Source organism: Cetorhinus maximus, chromosome 31 (genome assembly GCF_964194155.1).
Source record: "Cetorhinus maximus chromosome 31, sCetMax3.hap1.1, whole genome shotgun sequence".
In the NCBI taxonomy this organism is placed as follows: Eukaryota; Metazoa; Chordata; class Chondrichthyes; order Lamniformes; family Cetorhinidae; genus Cetorhinus; species Cetorhinus maximus.
In genome coordinates, this window is record NC_135909.1 from 19,518,123 (window position 1) to 19,537,258 (window position 19,136).

At 43.1% G+C, this 19,136-nt stretch overlaps 1 protein-coding gene across 1 annotated transcript; it reads left to right on the forward strand.

Moving 5' to 3' along the window:
- Positions 1-4,596: 4,596 nt before the first annotated feature.
- LOC144670310 (histone H2B-like) lies at positions 4,597-14,753 on the forward strand. Its single transcript, XM_078532795.1, has 3 exons — positions 4,597-4,643; positions 5,056-5,132; positions 14,287-14,753. Exons 1-3 carry the CDS (start codon positions 4,597-4,599, stop codon positions 14,727-14,729), a joined length of 567 nt encoding a protein of 188 aa, XP_078388921.1. The 3' UTR covers positions 14,730-14,753.
- The last annotated feature ends 4,383 nt before the right edge of the window (positions 14,754-19,136 follow it).

The following is a 19,136-nucleotide window of genomic DNA, read 5'->3' on the forward strand; positions in this document are numbered from 1 at the left end:
GAAAGGATGGATGTTGAGTGGATATTGTCGATGTCTATAAAGAGAAGCAATTGTGTGCATGTGAATAAATAATTTGAGCTCATTGGACAAGAGAGAAATAGAAAAAGAACAGAAGGAATATTAAACAGGCCTGTGGGGAAGAATATGTCAGTGGGAGCAGCTCAGCTGCTCTCGCAGAGAGCTAGCACAGATACTATGGGCCGAATGGCCTCGCTCTGCTGTATTAATTGCGAGATTCTGTTCTATGTATTATGAGTCTAAGTCTGACCTATGTTTAACGTAAAATGTGTTTCAACTGGAGTTAATGGAGCTGCGGGTATTAATATGTATTTAGGTTCTCCTTTTGTTTTGGTAATACAGGGCCTTGCAATCTGAGGTGGGTGTGTAATTATGCTCAGCGATTTGCAAAGTTCCCACACAGGAGTTTATTACACAAAATTAGAACTTGTGATTGGGGATCATACATTAGCATGGATCAAGGATTAGTTAATGGACAGAAAACAGTGTAGGAATAAACAGGGCACTTTTGGATTGGTTGGCTCTAACTTGCTCTTGATAATACACGGTCATCAGTTACTTACAATAAATATTGATGACTTAGACGGATACTGAATGGAACATATTCAAGTTTGTTGATGACACAACATTAGGTGGAAAATTAATCTGTGAGGAGGACACAAAATTGCTGCTAAGGCATTCAGACAGGTTGTCTGAGTTGGAAGAACATGGCAGTTAGAATACAATATGGTGGTGTGAGTGTGCCCAGTTTGTAGGGAGAAAAAGAACATGTTTGAATGTGAGAGACTGGAACATGTTTGCACTCAGAGGGAGCTGGGTGTCTGTGCACATGAATTACATAAAGTTAATCTGCAGGTACAGTAAGCAGATAGGAAGGGAAGTGTTATGTTCATGTTTGTTCCAATGGATTGGATAATAGGATTGAAAAATCTTCCAATTATGCAGGACACTAGTGAGACTACACCTAGAGTACTGTGTGCAGTTTGGTCTCCTTACATAAGGAAGGGCATGGTTGCTCTAGAGGGAGGGCAATAACTGTTCACTAGATTGGTTCCTGTGACAAGTGGATTTTTTTATGAGGAGATAGAGTAGACTAGCTCTATATTCCCTGGAGTTTAGAAGAATGAGCGGTGATCTAAATGAAACATTTTAAACTGTTAAGCGGCTTTTTAGGGTATATGCTGAGAAAATGGTTCTCCTGGCTCTAGAATATAGAACATGTGGTCACCATCTCAGATCACAGCATTGGCCATTTTGGAATGATATGAGGAGAAATTTATTCACTGAAAGTGTTGGGAATCTCTGGAATTCTCCACCCCAGAGAGATTTGGAAGCTCAGCCATTGAGTATGATCCTGACAGTGGTCAATAGGTTTCAGATACTAGGGACATAAGGAGAGCACGGCAAAGTGGAGTTGAGGTAGAACATCAGTCTTAATGAATGATGGAGTAGGTTGAATGGCCAAAAACCCAACCCCAGCTTCTATTTCTGAAGGTTTTATGCATCAGTCCATCTATTCTGCTCGATGTGAGATTCAGGTTCATTCTGTACCTGTCAGCCTCTGGTACTATATATAAAGGTGGGAGCAATTTTGTGTCTGTCAGCACCTCGCACAGGATGTGAATATGTGATTCAATCTGTATCTGTGATTTATTCTAAATTTGCCATTCTATTAGTATTCAATTTGAATATGTCATTTGTATCTGTCAGCATTCGGTACTGTACATGTAAGCGATTCATTCCATATCTCTCAGACTTTGTAACGTGTGACTGTGGAATTTACTCCATATTTACCGCTTCGTGATACTGTGAGTGTTTTCTCCTAATGTAACTGCCAGTCTTTGGTAATTGGTGTCTGATTATGTAACTGTGAAGCTTTGGTCTGTTTGTAAGGCATTTTTTCTGTATCGATCAGGATCTGGTACAGAATGAGCGTTTGGGACTCAACCTGAAATTTTCAGTGGTACTGGAAATTAATTTTCTACCTGTTAGTCTCTGCTAGTGTTTCTGTGTGGGAGTGTGTCTGAATGGGGATGTGCTTGTCTATGTGTGTTTGTTTGTGTAACTAATTCTGTATCACTCAGCCTCTGGTACTGAGTTTACATGTAGGACTCTGGCTGTATTTGTCAGTCACTGGTGATGCGTGTGACTGTGAATGGCGTATTATTTCTAAAGCGGTCAGAATATTGTACAGGGTTAGAGTGTGGGATTATACTAATATAGTTCAGTGGTCCTGAGTGCAAATATGGGAATCATTCTGAAACTCCCATTCTTTAAGAGTGTGTATGTGTGTGTGTGTGTGTTTGTGACTGAGTGTTTGTGTTTGATGTGAGTTTGTGACTATCTTTTACTGTCAGTGCTACTTTATGTCTGTGTCAGATAAATGGAATATTATTCAGACTCAGGAATTTTGAGTGTAGTATTTAGTATGTATCTGCCAGTTTCTGGTACTGGACATGTCATTGATAATCATTCTGAATCTGTCAGTCTCTGCTTCTCTGACACTGTGGGATTCATTACATAACCTTCAGTTTCTGTGACTGTTTACAAGTCATGTTGAAATTTCAGAACAGAAACAGGCCACTGATGCTGTACGTTTTAATAAATAATTGTGAGTTTGACCTAGTATTAAATCCCTTTGTGGGTGAACACACTTGTGAAAGCTCAAGTATCTTTGGATCTAACACTCCATTTCTGTGTAAGTGTAACTCACTTTGTAATAAACAAATTGATACATTTTCATTAAAGCAGCCTGTGAGAATTTTAAACTTGCCTGTTGTGCTCAGTTTGCTCTGTGAGACAGAATACAATATCTGCCATTCTGATACTCTGAGCTTTTCAGGCTGGAATGTGGTCTCTATCTCAGTCTGTACTAATCAAATTGTTATTGTACCTTGAGGTTAATGGACTAGGTGAGTTTCAAACTGGAATCTGAGTTTGCAGCTGAGGTTATACTATATTTCAATGGCATTTCAACACTCCACCCTGCTCTCATGCCCACATGTCCCACCTTGGCCTGCTGCTTTGTTCCAGTGAAGCTCAACACAAACTGAAGGAACAGCACTTCATCTTCCGACTAGGCACTTTACAGCCTTCCGGGCTGAACATGGAGTTCAACAATTTTAGATCATGAACTCTCTCCTCCATCCCCACCTCCTTTCCAATCCCCCTTTTTTCCAATAATTTATATAGATTTTTCGTTTCCCACCTATTTCCATTATTTTTAAATGTATTTCCATCCATTGTTTTATCTCTACCTTTTAGCCTATTTCGATCCCTTCCCCCCACCCCACCCCTCTAGGGCTATCTGTACCTTGCTCATCCTGCTTTCTACCCTTAATGTCACCTATTACCACATTCCTTAGATAATATCACCACCTTCAACACCTCTTTGCCTTTTGTCTATGACACCTTTTGGCTATCTCCACCTATAACTGGCCCTCTATCCAGTTTTACTTGTCCCACACCCCCTCAACCAGCTTCTCTTTCACTCTTATCTATTTTTCCTTAGTTCTGTTGAAGAGTCGTACGGACTCGAAATGTTAACCGTGTTCCTCTCTGCAGATGCTGTCAGACCTGCTGAGTTTTTCCAGGTATTTTTATTTTTGTTTTGGATTTCCAGCATCCGCAGTTTTTTGCTTTTATCCAAGGCCTTTCTGTTGTTTGCAGGCCCTTAAGGCTGTGCAAGGTTCATCTGGTAACCTTCTACTGCCAATGTGCTTGGAGATTTTAAGTAATTCATTCCCTTTCAACAAGTTCTTACTGTACCCCTAGTATCCCCCTAATAATTACTGTATCCCTTTATTTCCCCCTAACATCCCCATTAGCACATCCTTTAGATAATATCACTACCATCAACACCCCATTGTCCGTTTGTCTATGACATCTTGTGGCAATCTCTTCTTGGCCTCCACCTATCACTGGCCCCCTATCGAGCTCTACCTGTCTCACCCCCTCAACCATTTACATTCCATCTCATTTCTATATTTTTCAGTTCTGATGAAGGGTCATACGGACTCGAAACGTCAACTGTATCCCTCTCCGCAGATGCTGTCAGACCTGCTGAGTTTTTCCAGGTATTTTTGTTTTTGTTCTAGATTTCCAGCATCCGCAGTATTTTGCTTTTATCAGAAATGTTCATTGTTGTTTTGTGGAGAGAAAGCAGCAATGATTTTCAATAACAGCTTCTTGCCATTCTGTCTCCCTCCTCCCAGGAGGCTGCTGTTTGTTCCCTTCCCCCGGGAGCGGGATCTCTCCATTGGCGGCTGTTTGAAACCATCTTCTTCCAGTCCCAGGCAGAGCTGGGGGAGAGCAGCGCATCACTGCCTTTAACAAACACTTGGATCTGCACTGAGCTGCTGGGACCTACAGGACTCACTGTGCAAGAGCTGGAAAGTGACGTGAGGCTGGAGCAAACTATTTGGGGGCTGGTGTCGACACGATGGGCCATATGTCCTCGTTCTGTGCCAGAAATTTTCAATATTTGTGTTTCCGGAACTTGTGCAGCATTCTGTGCATGCGCGCTGCCCTCCCCAGCACTGCCTGTGAGTGGAAGAAGATGGTTTAAAACAGCTGCTAATGCAGAGACACAGTTTAAATAGCGGCTGTTTGCTTTCACTTGAACGGTTAGTCCATGGGAGCGGCAAATAGAAATCTGACCTACACAATAGTCCCTGCTCCGTCACTCAGTCCCACTCCTGGAGCAGTGGATTGTTTCTGGATGGCAGGAAATTGTTGTAACAGGAACAAAGTCCCTGGTCTTTAGCAGCTGAGTGCTGCAGGACTGCAGTGGATTCAGACACTGACTCTGTTCGTCTTACCTTTTTTATTCATTCACGGGATGTGGGCTTCACTGGCTGGGCCAGCATTTATTGCCCATCCCGAGTTGCCATTGGGAAGGTGGTGGTGAGCTGCCTTCTTGAACCACTGACTTTGCGGTTGTTCGGAATGATTATTAATTTAATAATTGTTTTGGTTTCTTTGTATCTTCGACCGCACCTCTTCTTAAATTATAATAAACATTTTTTCTTTCAATAGGCAAATACTTGAAAGCAGCAGAATAAATGTCGTGATTCGACAACACAAGGGGAAGTGCAGTCAGCTCCTCACAAACAGTAAGTACAGTGTCACTCACAGGGAGCCGAGGTGGCCAAGAGGTTAACTTGGTGGAGTTCTGATCCATTGTACTCTGCAATCAGAGGCACCAGATCCAATTTTAGTTTATGGTTCACTAGGCTGGTTGGTGAAGATTTAATTTAAATTGGCAGGGGGTTGGTCATCAACTTACAGCAGAACCAGAAAGTAATAAGGACAGAAAGGAGGGAGAGTGATGGATAATACTGGAGAAGGGAGCAATGCCATATTCGACAGGGGCAGTTTAAGAAGCCCTATGAGGAATGCAAAGACCAGTTTACAATGCATCTATGTAAACACACAGTGTGATAAATGAGACTGATGAGCTTGAAGGACAAACGGCAATGTGGGAATATGATGTAGTGGCAATGAACGAAATGGGGTTTAAAAAGAGGAAGGACTGGGTGCTGAGTATTTAGAAATATGGATTCAGAAAAAGATCGAGAAGCAAAAAGTGGAGGTGATGGTGGCAGCATTGATCAGGGAATCAGTCTTAGCTGCAATTATATTATTACCAGATAAAACTGAAAAATACAAACTCAGATTCTAGTTTGAAACTCACCCACATTATTAAACTAAGGGATACTGTATTAAAATGATTAATACAGATTGAGATACAAATCACAGAGCAATCCGAAAAACCCAGTGTCAGACTGATAGATGTTGTATTAATTCTATCACTGCAAACTGAGCTCAACAGCCAAGTTTAAAATTCTCACTCAGAAACAGATTGAATGACACAGCGTTAATTTGATTAGTAGAAACTGAGTTACACTGGCATAACAATGGAGTTTCACATTAAAAAAATTACACAAAACGGGATTTCATATAAGGCCAAACTTGCAATTATTCCATTAAACCAAGAATATCAATTGCTTATTCCTGTACTGAAATTTCAACATGAAATGAATCTAGACTGGTAAACAATCCAAAAGACTGCAGGTGATGTAATGAATCCCACACTGTCATAGGGTAGCAGAGACTGACAGATTCAGAATCATTATTGAGCAGATGTCCATTACCAGACACTGACAGATGCAGACTGTTACTACACTCACCCACAATACCTGAGCCCACATGACACTAATCAATATGACACACACATACGGTATCAATGAAAGTCAGAAATTATCACAAATACACATGGAATGACACAGACACAGAGACGATTAAAGAACGCTACTTACAGTCTGATTTTCAGATTTGCACACAAGACGACTGAACTGTCTTATCATAATCTAGATAATCCCACGTTCAGACCCAGTAGCACTCCTGACAGAAACATAAATTCCACATTCATATGCAGCACCAGAGTTTGACAGAAGAATAATCAAGCGCACCTAAACTTGCATGCACATGCACATCCGCACAGTATTACTGTCTTAGCACACAATGAGGTTCAGCCCTTTGAGTCTACATCAGGCCTTCAAATGAGTAAAACATCTAGTGTCATTTCCAACAACCCGGCACATTCTTCCTTTTCAGATAATAATCCAATTCTCTCCTGACTACCTTGATTGCATCTGCCTCTAGCAGTGTCAGGACCCACACGTGAGATTTTAACCACTCGCTGCATGAAAACGTTTCTCCAAAAAGTATCCATTGCTTTTGTCAATTACCTTAAATCTGTGCTCTCTGGTCTTTGTCCCATCCAGTAGTTGGAACAGTTTTTCTCAATCTGGTGTGTCCAGACTCATCATAATTTTGAATACCTCTATCCTGTCCTCTCAATCTTCACTCCTCTGAGGAAAATGGCCACTACTTCATCAACTAAGTAACTGAAGTTCCTTATTCTTCACAATGTGGCTCACTTACACATGCTAGAGGCTACATATATTCACGTGCAGGGCCCTGTTATCTGCAGGCAAAAGGAACACGTCCATTGTGCCTACCTTGAATTAAACAACAACATTCAGGACAATAGTTTCCCAGTGAATTCTTCATGGCAACACCTCGAACAATTGGAATCAACTTGACAACCAATCAGCACCCCTTTTCTCATGCAGTAAAACTTCTTCCTCCTTTGACTTATTTTAACTCTCATTTTTTTGTTTATTTCTCTTTTTTTCTATGTCCCTCCTAGAACCATAGAAAATAGAAGCAGGAGTAGACCATTCGGCCCTTCGAGTCTGCTCTACCATTCATCATGATCATGGCTGATCATCGAGCTCAATAGCCTGCTCCCGTTTTCTCCCCATATCCTTTCATCCCTTTCACCCCAAGAGCTATATCTAACTCCTTCTTGAAAACATACATCTCCTGCCTATCCCACTCAAATAATCAATCCACATTGTACAGGATTGGTTGCCTTCACAGACATCAATCATTTCCACTGAAAATGAATGCTTCCCAGGGTTAATTGTCTCAGCCAATGCTGATTACTAATGGGGTTTCAGCCACAATAGGGATAACACAGCATCAGCTTCAGTCTGCAAAACTGTTACAAAGCAGCTTTATAAACCCTCAGTTTTATCATGGGATCCACCCCACTGCAGTCAGCTCCCATTCTCTTCTCTTTTACCCTTTACATTCTATGATAGCAAATATGGTTGCCCTCAGCTGTGTCTGTTCCCTATTCCAATCCTCCTACTGAAGTATACCTGCTTTTATTTGATTACTCTTCTGAAATGAGTAATTAACTAGTTTGGTTCCAGTTTAATATGTTTCCTTCTTTTAAATCTAGGGAGCTACTGTTGTTTGCTTGGTTTAAAACATCATTTTTCAAATTCACACTTCCAGTGAGAAGCCTGATCTGTCCAGGATGTAAATGACACACACGCTCTACCTGATTTCCAACCATTGAATTCAATTTGCATCCAGACTTCCATTTTGCACTATTCATTAGTGAGACTCCTCATTCACATCATGAGGTCAGATGAAAAGTTTAAAGTTCAGTTGATAATTCTGACACGTTTAAACATTTATATGTATCAATGCCGCTTGATAAGACTGACAATCTTTTGTTGTATTGTTGAAAATAAGGAAAGGAACATGAATATTTGAATTTAAAACTGGAGTGGTGAAATTTTCAGACTGGTGGCTGTCGTAGATGTGAGCTTTCTTGTATTAAATCACCGGATGTGGTCCCATTCCTAATTGCCCTGGAGAAAGTATTAGTGAGCGGCCTTCTTGAATAGAACAGAATGGTTTGCTTGGACATTGTAGATGGCAGTTCAGGGATAAGCTGATAACTGAGGATTGTTCTGAGATCACATATAAACCAGACTGGGTAAGGATTTGGATGGTAGTTTTACTTCCTAAAAGGTTTAAGATGTTAACTCATTTCCAACACCATGCCTGAGATAACTATTGAGTATAGATACACAATTAATACCAGAGTCACAAGTAACATCAAAGATTGAGAGCGACTGAATAAACTCCACATCCACAAAGAACTGGACACTGTGAAGTACCCAACAAATCCAACACATTTCCAGGCACTGACACATACAGAATGAAGTCCAAGGCACTCACAGCACCAGAGATACACAGAAACAGAATAAATCACACACTCACCGACAGTGCCAGAGATAGACAACTGCAGAATGAATCCCATGTCTCACACAGTGGAACTGACTGATAGGTACAGAATGAACCTCAAACAGTCCCAGAGATGTAAACTGAAAGAATCTGAAATTCACACGGTACCACAAACTTACACACACACAAAACATTCATGAACACACGTTCAGAACTGAGGTTTGATAGAGACGAATGAATCCCACAATTGTGCACAGCATCAGGAATTGAGAGTTACAGAATGAATCTAACACTCAGACAGAGTCCAGGGGCCTGACAGAGCCAAAATCAATCTTATTCTCACATACAGTATAGCCACATGGCAGAATTAATCCAACTTTCACAAACATACTACCGATTTACAGAATGAACCACTGACAGAATTAACCCCACGTTCACATGTGGTATCAAAGACTGACAGAATGAATCATGCTTTCACATACAATACCACCGCTGGACAGAATTAATCCCACTCTCATCTGCCGTACCACAGATGGGCAGAACTAATCCCATTCATACATACAGTACCAAACAGAGTGCAGCTGATCTAGCTGGCTAAAGAATTGAGTTTGGTGAGGGGGGAGATGTAAGTGTTAATTTCGTTCTTAAATTTTGCTCTTAAAATCTAATCTATTCTGTAATTAGCAGTAACTGGAAAGTACTGTGTAAACGGGCTAAATTCTTTCTTTCAGTTTAGACAGAGCAAGCTCACTCTCAGCTGTCGGAGTTGAGTAGTTAATTAGCTAACTGGTTCAATCTGGTAAACGTTAACTGTGTTCCTCTCCACAGATGCTATCAGACCTGCTGAGTTATTATACCTGCCAGGTATTTTTGTTTGTTTTTGTTTTCAATCTGGTTACTGTTGACCCAGTTGAGTTTACTATAAATTCAGGGTTCTTTAGTGCAGCCAAGGTAAACTGAGTGCAGCTGAGCTAACTGAGTGAAGACTTGGAGTTTGGTGGGATGGGAGTTCGGTGAAGGGTGGGGGGGAGCAAAGCAGGTAATTGTTCCCTTCTTCTATCCTTCTCACCCCATAGGAATTGGTTCTTGCTCTAATACAGGGAAAGGAGCTAGCTGTTTGATGAATATCCGATACGTGTGTAAGGTCGATTCTATCCCTAAGGTTGAAAATAGTACACAAACTTGTGGTAAAGTAAATAAAATATATAAGAAAGTAACATAAATAACTGAATAACATAAATAACTGAATTACATAATTAAGTAATTATTTAAAACACATTAAGGATGGCATGATAGGTGACGTGTCCAAGCTGCAGCATGTGAGAACTCCTGGATAACATTCCGATCCAGACGAAATGTCTACAGTAAATGTTCGCGGCTGGAGGAAATTCAGCTCAGATTCATTGAGCTGCAGACTCTGTGACACATCAGCGAGAGAGGAAGTTTCCTTGATGCTTTATACCAGGAGGCAGTCACACATCTTAGAGTAGGGCCTTCTGATTTGGTCAGGGACAGGAGGGTGTGACTGCGAATGAGGCAGGACCCAGAGGGCAGGAGTGTGAGCCTCTGCAATGGTCCAATAGGTTTGATGTTCTCCCAGCTTGTTTGGATGAGGGCAGTGGCTGCAGGGTAGATGAGCAAACTGACCATGGCACCATGGTTTAGGAAGCCATTCAAGTTGGGAGAACAAAAAGGAATGTAGTGGTAGTATGGGGCAGTATATTGAGTGGGATTGGCACTGTTCTCTGTAGCAAAGAGCGAGAGTTCAGAAGGCTCTGTTGCCTGCCTGGTGCCAGGGTTTGGGACATCTGTTCAGGGCTGGAAAGCAACTTTCAGTGGGAGGCAGAGGATCCAGTGATCATGGTCCATGTAGGTATCAACAACATGGGCAGGATGAGGAAGGAAGCTCTGCATAGTCAGTATGAGGAGCTAGGCACAAAATTAAGCAGCAGAACCTCAAAGGATTATTACCTGAGCCATGTTCAAACTGGCATATGACAAATAAGATTAGAGAAATGAATGCAAGACTCAAGGACTGGTGTGGGAGAAGTGGGTTCCAGTTTATGGGCCACTGGCACCAGTTTTGGGTGTTCTTTCAGATTTTTCTGTACCGTTGGGATGGTCTACACCTGAACTGTGCTGGGGCTGGTGTCCTCACAAGCTGCATAACTAGGGAAGTAGAGAGGGTTTTAAACTGAATAGTGGAAAGGATCACATTTTCAAAGAGTAGAGACAAGGCAAGAAAGAAAGGTATTAATATGGGAAATGATAAACAGACCATGACAGGAAGGGAGAAGTAGCATAAATCTAAGAGTAAATCAGCAGATAAGCCTCGTAGCTACAGAATAAAAGGACAAAACTAAAGGCTCTGTATCTAAACACATGTAGCATTTGAAACGTAACAAATTAACTGATAATATATATAAATAAGAATGATCTGATAGCCATCAGAGAGGCACGGCTACAGGGTGACATAGTTTGGGACCTGAATATTGAAGGGTATGTGATATTTAGGAATGAAATATATCAGGAAAATGTGTAGGGGTGGATCTGTTAATTAATGATGGTATTAGCACATTAGAGAGGGATGACCTAAATTCAGAAAACCAGGATGATTCAGGTTTGGGTTGCGACGTGAAATGACAAAGGCAAGAAGTCACTTGTGGGCCAGGTGACTATTTAACTGCACGGTAGAACAGAGCATAAAAGAAGAGATCATGGGAGCTTGTCAGACAGGTACAGCAATAATGATGGGGGATTTCAATCTACATATCGACTGGGAAAATCAGATGGACAAACGTAACGTAGAGTGTTTTTGGGATACTTTCTTAAAATAGCACATTCTGGAGCCAAGCAGAGAGCAGGATATTCGAGACCTGGTATTGAGCTACAAGACAGGATTAATTGAGAGCCTCATAGTGAAGGTACCTCTAGGTAACAGCGTTCATAATATGATTGAATTTTACACTCACTTTGGATGGAGAAATGAGTGCACCCATGATGAGTATTTTCAACTTAAATGAGGGCATGAAAGCAGAGCTAGCTAAAGTGAACCTCACCCCCACATTCCCGTCTGCCCCCGATAGCCTTTCACCCCCTTGCTAATTGACAATCCATGCAGCTCTACCATTAAAATATTCAAAGACTCTGCGTCCACTGCCTTTTGAGGAAGAGAGTTCCAAGACTCACTGCGCTCAGAGAAATAAATTCTCCTCATCAATGTCTTAAATGAGTGACCCCTTATTTTTAAACAATGACCCCCTAGTTCTAGCTTCTCCCTCAAGAGGAAACATCATCTCCACATCCATCCTGTTAAGACTCCTCAGGGTCTTAAAGGTTTCAATCTAATCCCCTCTTACTCTTCTAAATTCCAGTCACAAAGATAGGCTAACCGGTCCAATCTTTCTTCATAAGACAACCGACCCATTCCTGGTATTAGACTAATAAATATTCCCTGAACTGCTTCAAACACATTTAAATCAAAAACAGAATTACCTGGAAAAACTCAGCAGGTCTGGCAGCATCGGCGGAGAAGAAAGGAGTTGACGTTTCGAGTCCTCATGACCCTTCAGCAGAACTGAGTATAATTAGGAGAGGGGTGAAATATAAGCTGGTTTAAGTTTGGGGGTGGGGGGGGTGGTGGTGGAAAGAGAAGTTGAGGGGGGGTGATGGTGGTTGTAGGGACAAGCAAGCAGTGATGGGAGCAGCAAATCAAAAGATGTCACAGACAAAAGGATCAAAGAGGTGTTGAAGTTGGTGATATTATCTAAGAAAATGTGCTAATTAAGAATGGATGGCAGGAAACTCAAGGTACAGCTCTACTGGGGGTGGAGTGGAAAGACTGACAAGGTATTAGTTGTAGAAAGGCTAACTGGCCTTTAGCTTTCTAATTTCTGTCTCCCTCCCTTTTTGAATGAAAGAGTTACGTTCGCTATTTTCCAATCTAATTGAACCTTCCCCATATCTGGGGATTTTGAAAATTAAAACAAATGCACCAACAATCTCACTAGCCACTTCTTTTAAGAATTTGGGGTGAAATCCATCCAGATCTGGGGATTTCACAGCCCGACGCCCCAACAATTTTCTTAATACCACTTCCCTGGTGATTGTAATTTTCCACGAGTTCCTCCCTCCCTTCCATTTCCTGATTTACAGCTTTTTCCAGGGTATTACTTGTGTCGTCTATGGTGAAGACTGAAGCACGATACCTGTTTAGTTCATCCGCCATCTCCCTATTTTGCATTTTCAATTCCCAAAATGCTCTTTCTATAGGACTAATTCATTTCTTATTTAAACATCTACATAACCTCCCTTTGGAATTGTTGGTTGTGATTGGAATGCAAGTATTTTGTGTATTCTGAAATATCCCTTTAAATATCTGCCACTGCCTATCCCTCGGCCATGATCTTATTGAATGGCAGAACAGGCTCGAGCTGCTGAGGGGCCTACTCCTGCTCCTGGTCCGTATGTTCATATCTATTTTAGTACCACCGACTGAAAGAATTAATCCCACTCTCACATACAGCATCACAAAATGACTGAATTAATCCCACTCTCACACACAGCACCACCGACTGAAAGAATTAATCCCACTCTCACACACAGCACCACTGAATGACTGAATTAATCTCACTCTCACACACAGCACCACCGAATGACTGAATTAATCTCACTCTCATACACAGCACCACCGAATAACTGAAATAATCCCACTCTCACAGACAGTATCACTGATACAATTAATCCCAAAGTCACATACAGTATCACTGACTGACTGAAGTAACCTCACATTCAGCACTAAAGACAAACAGATACAGAATATGTTCAAAAGATTCCCAGATATTGACAATGACTCACATTCCCATTCGATACCAGAAACTGACAGATACAGAATGAATTACACACTCACATTGCGGATCAGATGTTGGCATGTCCAGCATGAATCTCACACTCATACTCAGTCCCAGCCTCTGAGAGTGAATGAGAAATGTACAGTCGGATACTAACAGAGGTTGAAAGATATACAATCAATGCCACACTGATCTACAGTGTCAGAGACTGAGAAACACGGTGTGAATCTCATTTGTAGTTCAATAAACTGACAGGTACAGAATAAATCCTGCACTCACATATTTAAGCCGCAGGTGACAGATACGGAGTTCAGCCAAAATAGCATATATTCCCAAATTGAGAATGGATCCCCCGCTCACTCACATGCATCCTGAAGTGACAAACGCACAATGAGTCTTAAACACTCCCAAAGACAGATACAGAATAAATTCTACACTCACATGGCGTACCACAGCCTCAACCCCCTACCACTCACACACACACATACTCACACAATATCCCAGTGAGTAATTCGCACACGTTACAAGAGTTCCAGGAGGAATCCCGCATTCCCGTTCAGTCCCTCTGTGGAGAAGGGCCCCTCGCACGGACAACCAGACGACAATTCCCGGTGTATCTTCACAAACTGGGACTGGAGAGAATCCTGATAAAATTTCTTTCCTGATTGTAGTCAAAGGGTGGAGAAGTCGAAATTTGATTGGTGTCTTTAAATATGCAATCAGAGAAAAGTATAAAATAAGTGGCTGTTGTACTTTTTTAAATGTCCAATCAGAATCATTGTTTCCCCATTCCTCATTAGCATAGGTCTGTCAGACTGTCTATTTAATCGGCGCTCGGAAGGGGTTTGTTTTATTCTGTGTCTGAAAGTGAAGATGGTTGATGAGAAGAAACCAGCTCCTAAGAAGGGAGGCAAGAAAGCCTTAAAGAAACCGGTAGTGAAGGGCGGCAAGAAGCGGCGAAAGTCGAGGAAGGAGAGTTACGCCATCTACATCTACAAAGTGATGAAGCAGGTTCACCCCGACACCGGCATCTCCTCCAAGGCCATGAGCATCATGAACTCGTTCGTGAGCGATATTTTCGAGCGCATCGCTGGTGAGGCTTCCCGCCTGGCCCATTACAACAAGCGCAGCACCATCAGCTCCCGGGAGATCCAGACCGCCGTGCGCCTGCTGCTGCCCGGGGAACTGGCCAAGCACGCCGTGTCGGAAGGGACAAAGGCGGTGACCAAGTACACCAGCGCCAAGTAAAACCCCCGAACTGACTGAAAAACACATTCACAACACAACGGCTCTTTTAAGAGCCACTCACAATCTCTCTGAAAAAGCTATATGATTTCATTACTACTAATTTATGATTTTACTATGAAGCATTTAGAATTGTGAAATTGTTATTTTGATCACGTTTCAGTCACAGATTCACAGCAATGTAAATTTAACACTCGTTCAGTTGTTGGGCCTCGTTAATGATGCCCCATAAATTAATGTCTTGCCGCTCACCCTCTGCGCTTTGTTTTAAGACGCGTCATATTCGACCCCTTTCCCTGGTTTTGGAGAGAGAGCGAATAGAGCGCAAATTCTTCCGGTTCCAATTCGGTTCAAGTTTGGCCTCAATAATCGATCAGTTCATTTCCTATAAGCACCGGTTGTGTAGCAACCTTCAGTCTCAACGCTGGCAAATTTACTCCAAGTATGTTCAATTTTGGCTGTCACAAATATCTACAATATAACGTCTATCAGCAGAACGATGTAAATGGCACTTTCAGCCGGCTGCTAAGAAGGTTTCATGACGGATCGAGATTACCTCGAATTGATGCCGGATTCTTAAAGCGAATCTGAAATTTAAAATGGATAAAATGTGAAATAGTCCCATCAGGGAAGGACATTTGTAAAACTTTGTCGTCAGACTGTGTTCACTATTAACTGGTATTCTATATGAAATTTATTTCTTGTTTTATAAATATATCCGCGGTAATTTCGACGTCGAATAAAAAAATAGATTGCGTAAATTTGCGCCGTTATTTTCGACTTGTTTTCAGTTACACATAAACCCAGACAGAAAATCAGAAACTGAAATATACAAAAAACTGCAGTCCGGGGAAAGAGAGAGAGAGATGAAGTGAAATGTAACATTCGTATACTAAATACTGAATAACCATTTCCAATTAGGACTCGAAACGTCAACTTTCTTCCTCTCCGATGAGCTTTGCCAGGTATTTTTGTTTTAGTTTCAGATTTCCAGCATCAGCAGTATTTTGCTTTTATACATTTAGTACTATATTCGATCCGTTCTTTTTTGGCTTTTTTTTTTACAAATTTGGCGGGCTTTTAAAATTTGAAAACAAAGAACGGTTGGAATCTCAAAATTTGGCGCTGGATTTTCCGCCCTCACTCCGTGGAGTCTCCGGATTGGTGAGTTCAGTAGATAACTGATTGGTGATATGAACAAAATTATGTGACGCAGCACAAAATGACCAATCAGCAAACGCCCGCAGCACCATTCCTCCCGAAGCTATAAGAGAAGCGAATGCGAGCGCATTTCCTCATTCTCTGTGAAAGTGTTTTTGAGATTGTGAAATGTCTGGAAGAGGAAAGACCGGCGGTAAAGCTCGATCCAAGGCCAGATCTCGCTCCTCCCGGGCTGGACTGCAGTTCCCGGTGGGCCGTGTTCACAGGCTCCTGAGAAAGGGCAACTATGCTGAGCGTGTGGGTGCCGGAGCCCCGGTCTATCTGGCTGCCGTGCTCGAGTATCTGACGGCTGAAATCCTCGAGCTGGCTGGTAACGCGGCCCGGGACAACAAGAAGACCCGCATCATCCCCAGACACCTGCAGCTGGCCGTCCGCAACGACGAGGAGCTCAACAAGCTGCTGGGAGGGGTGACCATCGCTCAGGGCGGGGTGCTGCCTAATATCCAGGCCGTGCTGCTGCCCAAGAAAACCAGCGCCGCTGCGGCCTCGAAGACCAAGTGAAGCGGCCATTCTTTAATCTAATAACCCAAAGGCTCTTTTCAGAGCCACCCACAGAGTCTGTGAAAGGGTGAACTATTGACTACCGCTACGTGCCGAATTTCAGTAATGGTGAAGCGTTTCTAATGATCCGCAACGACAACCAACTCGTATCAAAAGAGAAATTACATTTCCATCCGAGTGGTTCGGGACTGGAATGCACTCTCTGGAAGTAGTGGACGCAGGTTCAATGGAGGCAATCAAGAGGGTATTTACTGATTATTTGAATATAAACAACGTGCAGGGATGGGGCGGGGGGAAAGCTTTCGGTCATAACACTCTTTTGGAGAGCAGATGCAGGCACCGAAGGGCCGAATGGCCTCCCGTGCTGTGCAAATTGGTTGATTCAGTGATAAACCTGTGCACCGGAGGGATACACGTTTGTTGCTCAGGGCGTTGCCTTTATTGACATCATGAGCACTGACTTGTAACCCGCAGCTCACTCTTTGTCCGGGATTTATGTCTGCTCGCAGTATTTAATACATTATCAGCGCCGCATTTATTGGAAGTATCCTAGAGCACTAAGGTGACCACATTCCCAATTTTATGCTTAAATTAAGACACCATTTGCGCTACAACTTACAACTGCATTGTCTGTGATTATCAACCCCAAAAGAGGTTTGTAGACAAAAAATAAACTGATGGAAGGAGGTAAATGGTAACTTCGCGATGTCTAAGTGCTGGAGTGGTCAACAGGAGATCACAGCTTTCATTTGCCGATTTAGTGGCTCTTAAAAGAGCCTTTGTTGTACTTGGTGCTGAAGCCGGGTTTTAGGCGCGTTCCCCGCGGATGCGGCGGGCCAGCTGGATGTCTTTGGGCATGATGGTGACTCGCTTGGCGTGGATGGCGCACAGGTTGGTGTCCTCAAAGAGCCCCACCAGGTAAGCCTCGCTGGCCTCCTGCAGAGCCATGACGGCCGAGCTCTGGAAGCGCAGGTCTGTCTTGAAGTCCTGAGCGATCTCTCGCACCAGGCGCTGGAAGGGCAGTTTGCGGATGAGCAGCTCGGTGGATTTCTGGTAGCGGCGGATCTCCCTCAGAGCCACAGTGCCGGGTCTGTAGCGATGAGGCTTCTTCACGCCGCCTGTTGCTGGAGCGCTCTTCCGGGCCGCTTTGGTAGCCAGCTGTTTGCGGGGAGCTTTCCCTCCGGTCGATTTGCGCGCTGTCTGCTTGGTCCTGGCCATTTTCTCAACAGATTCACCACAATGTCAGCTGCAAGAACTATTAAGATAAACTGCACTGCAACTCGCCTTTTTAAACTCTGTGAGGAACCGCCCCGAACAGTAATTGGCTGCAGCCTTACGCCCAGGCAGTTTTATCCAATATCTAACCAATGGACTAATCCCTGGCTGAGTTGCCAGGTCTCCATTGGTCGAGTAGTTTTTAATCGCTCATTTCAAAAATTCCGCCTTTATTTCCAGCCGTTTACCGCCTCGACATCAGAAGACTTTGTTCCTTCATTTCTTAAAATTAAAAATACCATTTTTACTGCAAATCATTATTCCCTAACCCGAATGAAATTCCTGTTCATTTAACCTATTCCGACAATTTTTAAACCCGGCATCATCCTGGTGAACCTGCACATTTTTGGACAGAAACACCAGTCTGTTGTTTGAACTGTGTAAAGTCAGTGCTGGATTTCGCAGGCAAAAATTGAAGGACTGTCCATTGCTCCCTACAGCACAACCAACCCTTAAAATCGCCGCTCGCTTAGAAGTCTGGAGTGGGTAATGAAATGGAACCGGTGCTGGGGGCTTCACACCCCTTCCCATTGCCCTCATTCTGGGCAGTTCATGACTATAAAGAGGGGGGAAAGGGATAATAAACTACGATTAAATCGAGTTACTTAGTCCATCCCCCAGAACCCCGGAACAAATCAGGCACTAAAATAAATGAAAAATACTGCACATGCTGGAAATCTGAAATAAAAACAGAAAATGCTGGAAACCTCCGTAGGTCTCACAGAATCTGTGGATAGAAAAGAGTTAGCGTTTCTAGTCCGTTTCACTCTTCGTTAGAGCTCTCTTTTCTGTTTCAGACACTAACATTCCCGATCACAGCCAATCCCAATTCCTGTTCCCAGGTCTCTGCTCTCTCTGTGAGGTGGTGAGTGGCTCTGAGAAGAGCCTTTGTTGTGTGTTCGGTAGAAAGGGTCGAGTTGTTTAGCCGCCGAATCCATAGAGAGTGCGGCCCTGGCGTTTCAGAGCGTACACCACATCCATGGCAGTGACCGTCTTGCGCTTGGCGTGTTCAGTGTAGGTGACCGCATCCCTGATCACATTCTCCAAGAAAACCTTCAGCACCCCGCGAGTCTCCTCATAGATCAAACCCGAGATCCGCTTGACACCGCCACGGCGAGCCAGGCGGCGGATTGCTGGTTTGGTGATGCCCTGGATATTATCACGAAGCACTTTGCGGTGCCGCTTTGCTCCGCCTTTCCCCAATCCTTTACCTCCTTTCCCTCTGCCAGACATGATGATTCTTCACTCAGATCACTGCAGAATATGAGACACGAGCTGCTTCACGTTCCTCTTTTAAAGTGCCCGCCCCGACCTGACTGAAAAACGCCGTTTGAGAGCAGGGAGGGGAGGAGACAAAGTGAAGATTAAACAGAGAGCGGGAGGGAGGAGAGAGCCGGAGTGACAGACAGAGAA

Excerpts from the sequence above, each read along its gene's own strand:
- LOC144670310 (XM_078532795.1), top strand. The coding sequence starts at position 4,597 with ATGCAGAGACACAGTTTAAATAGCGGCTGTTTGCTTTCACTTGAACG. Across the intron at positions 4,644-5,055 it reads TGTTTGCTTTCACTTGAACG|GCAAATACTTGAAAGCAGCA; the intron begins GTTAGTCCATGG and ends TTCTTTCAATAG. Across the intron at positions 5,133-14,286 it reads CAGTCAGCTCCTCACAAACA|GTCTGTCAGACTGTCTATTT; the intron begins GTAAGTACAGTG and ends TCATTAGCATAG.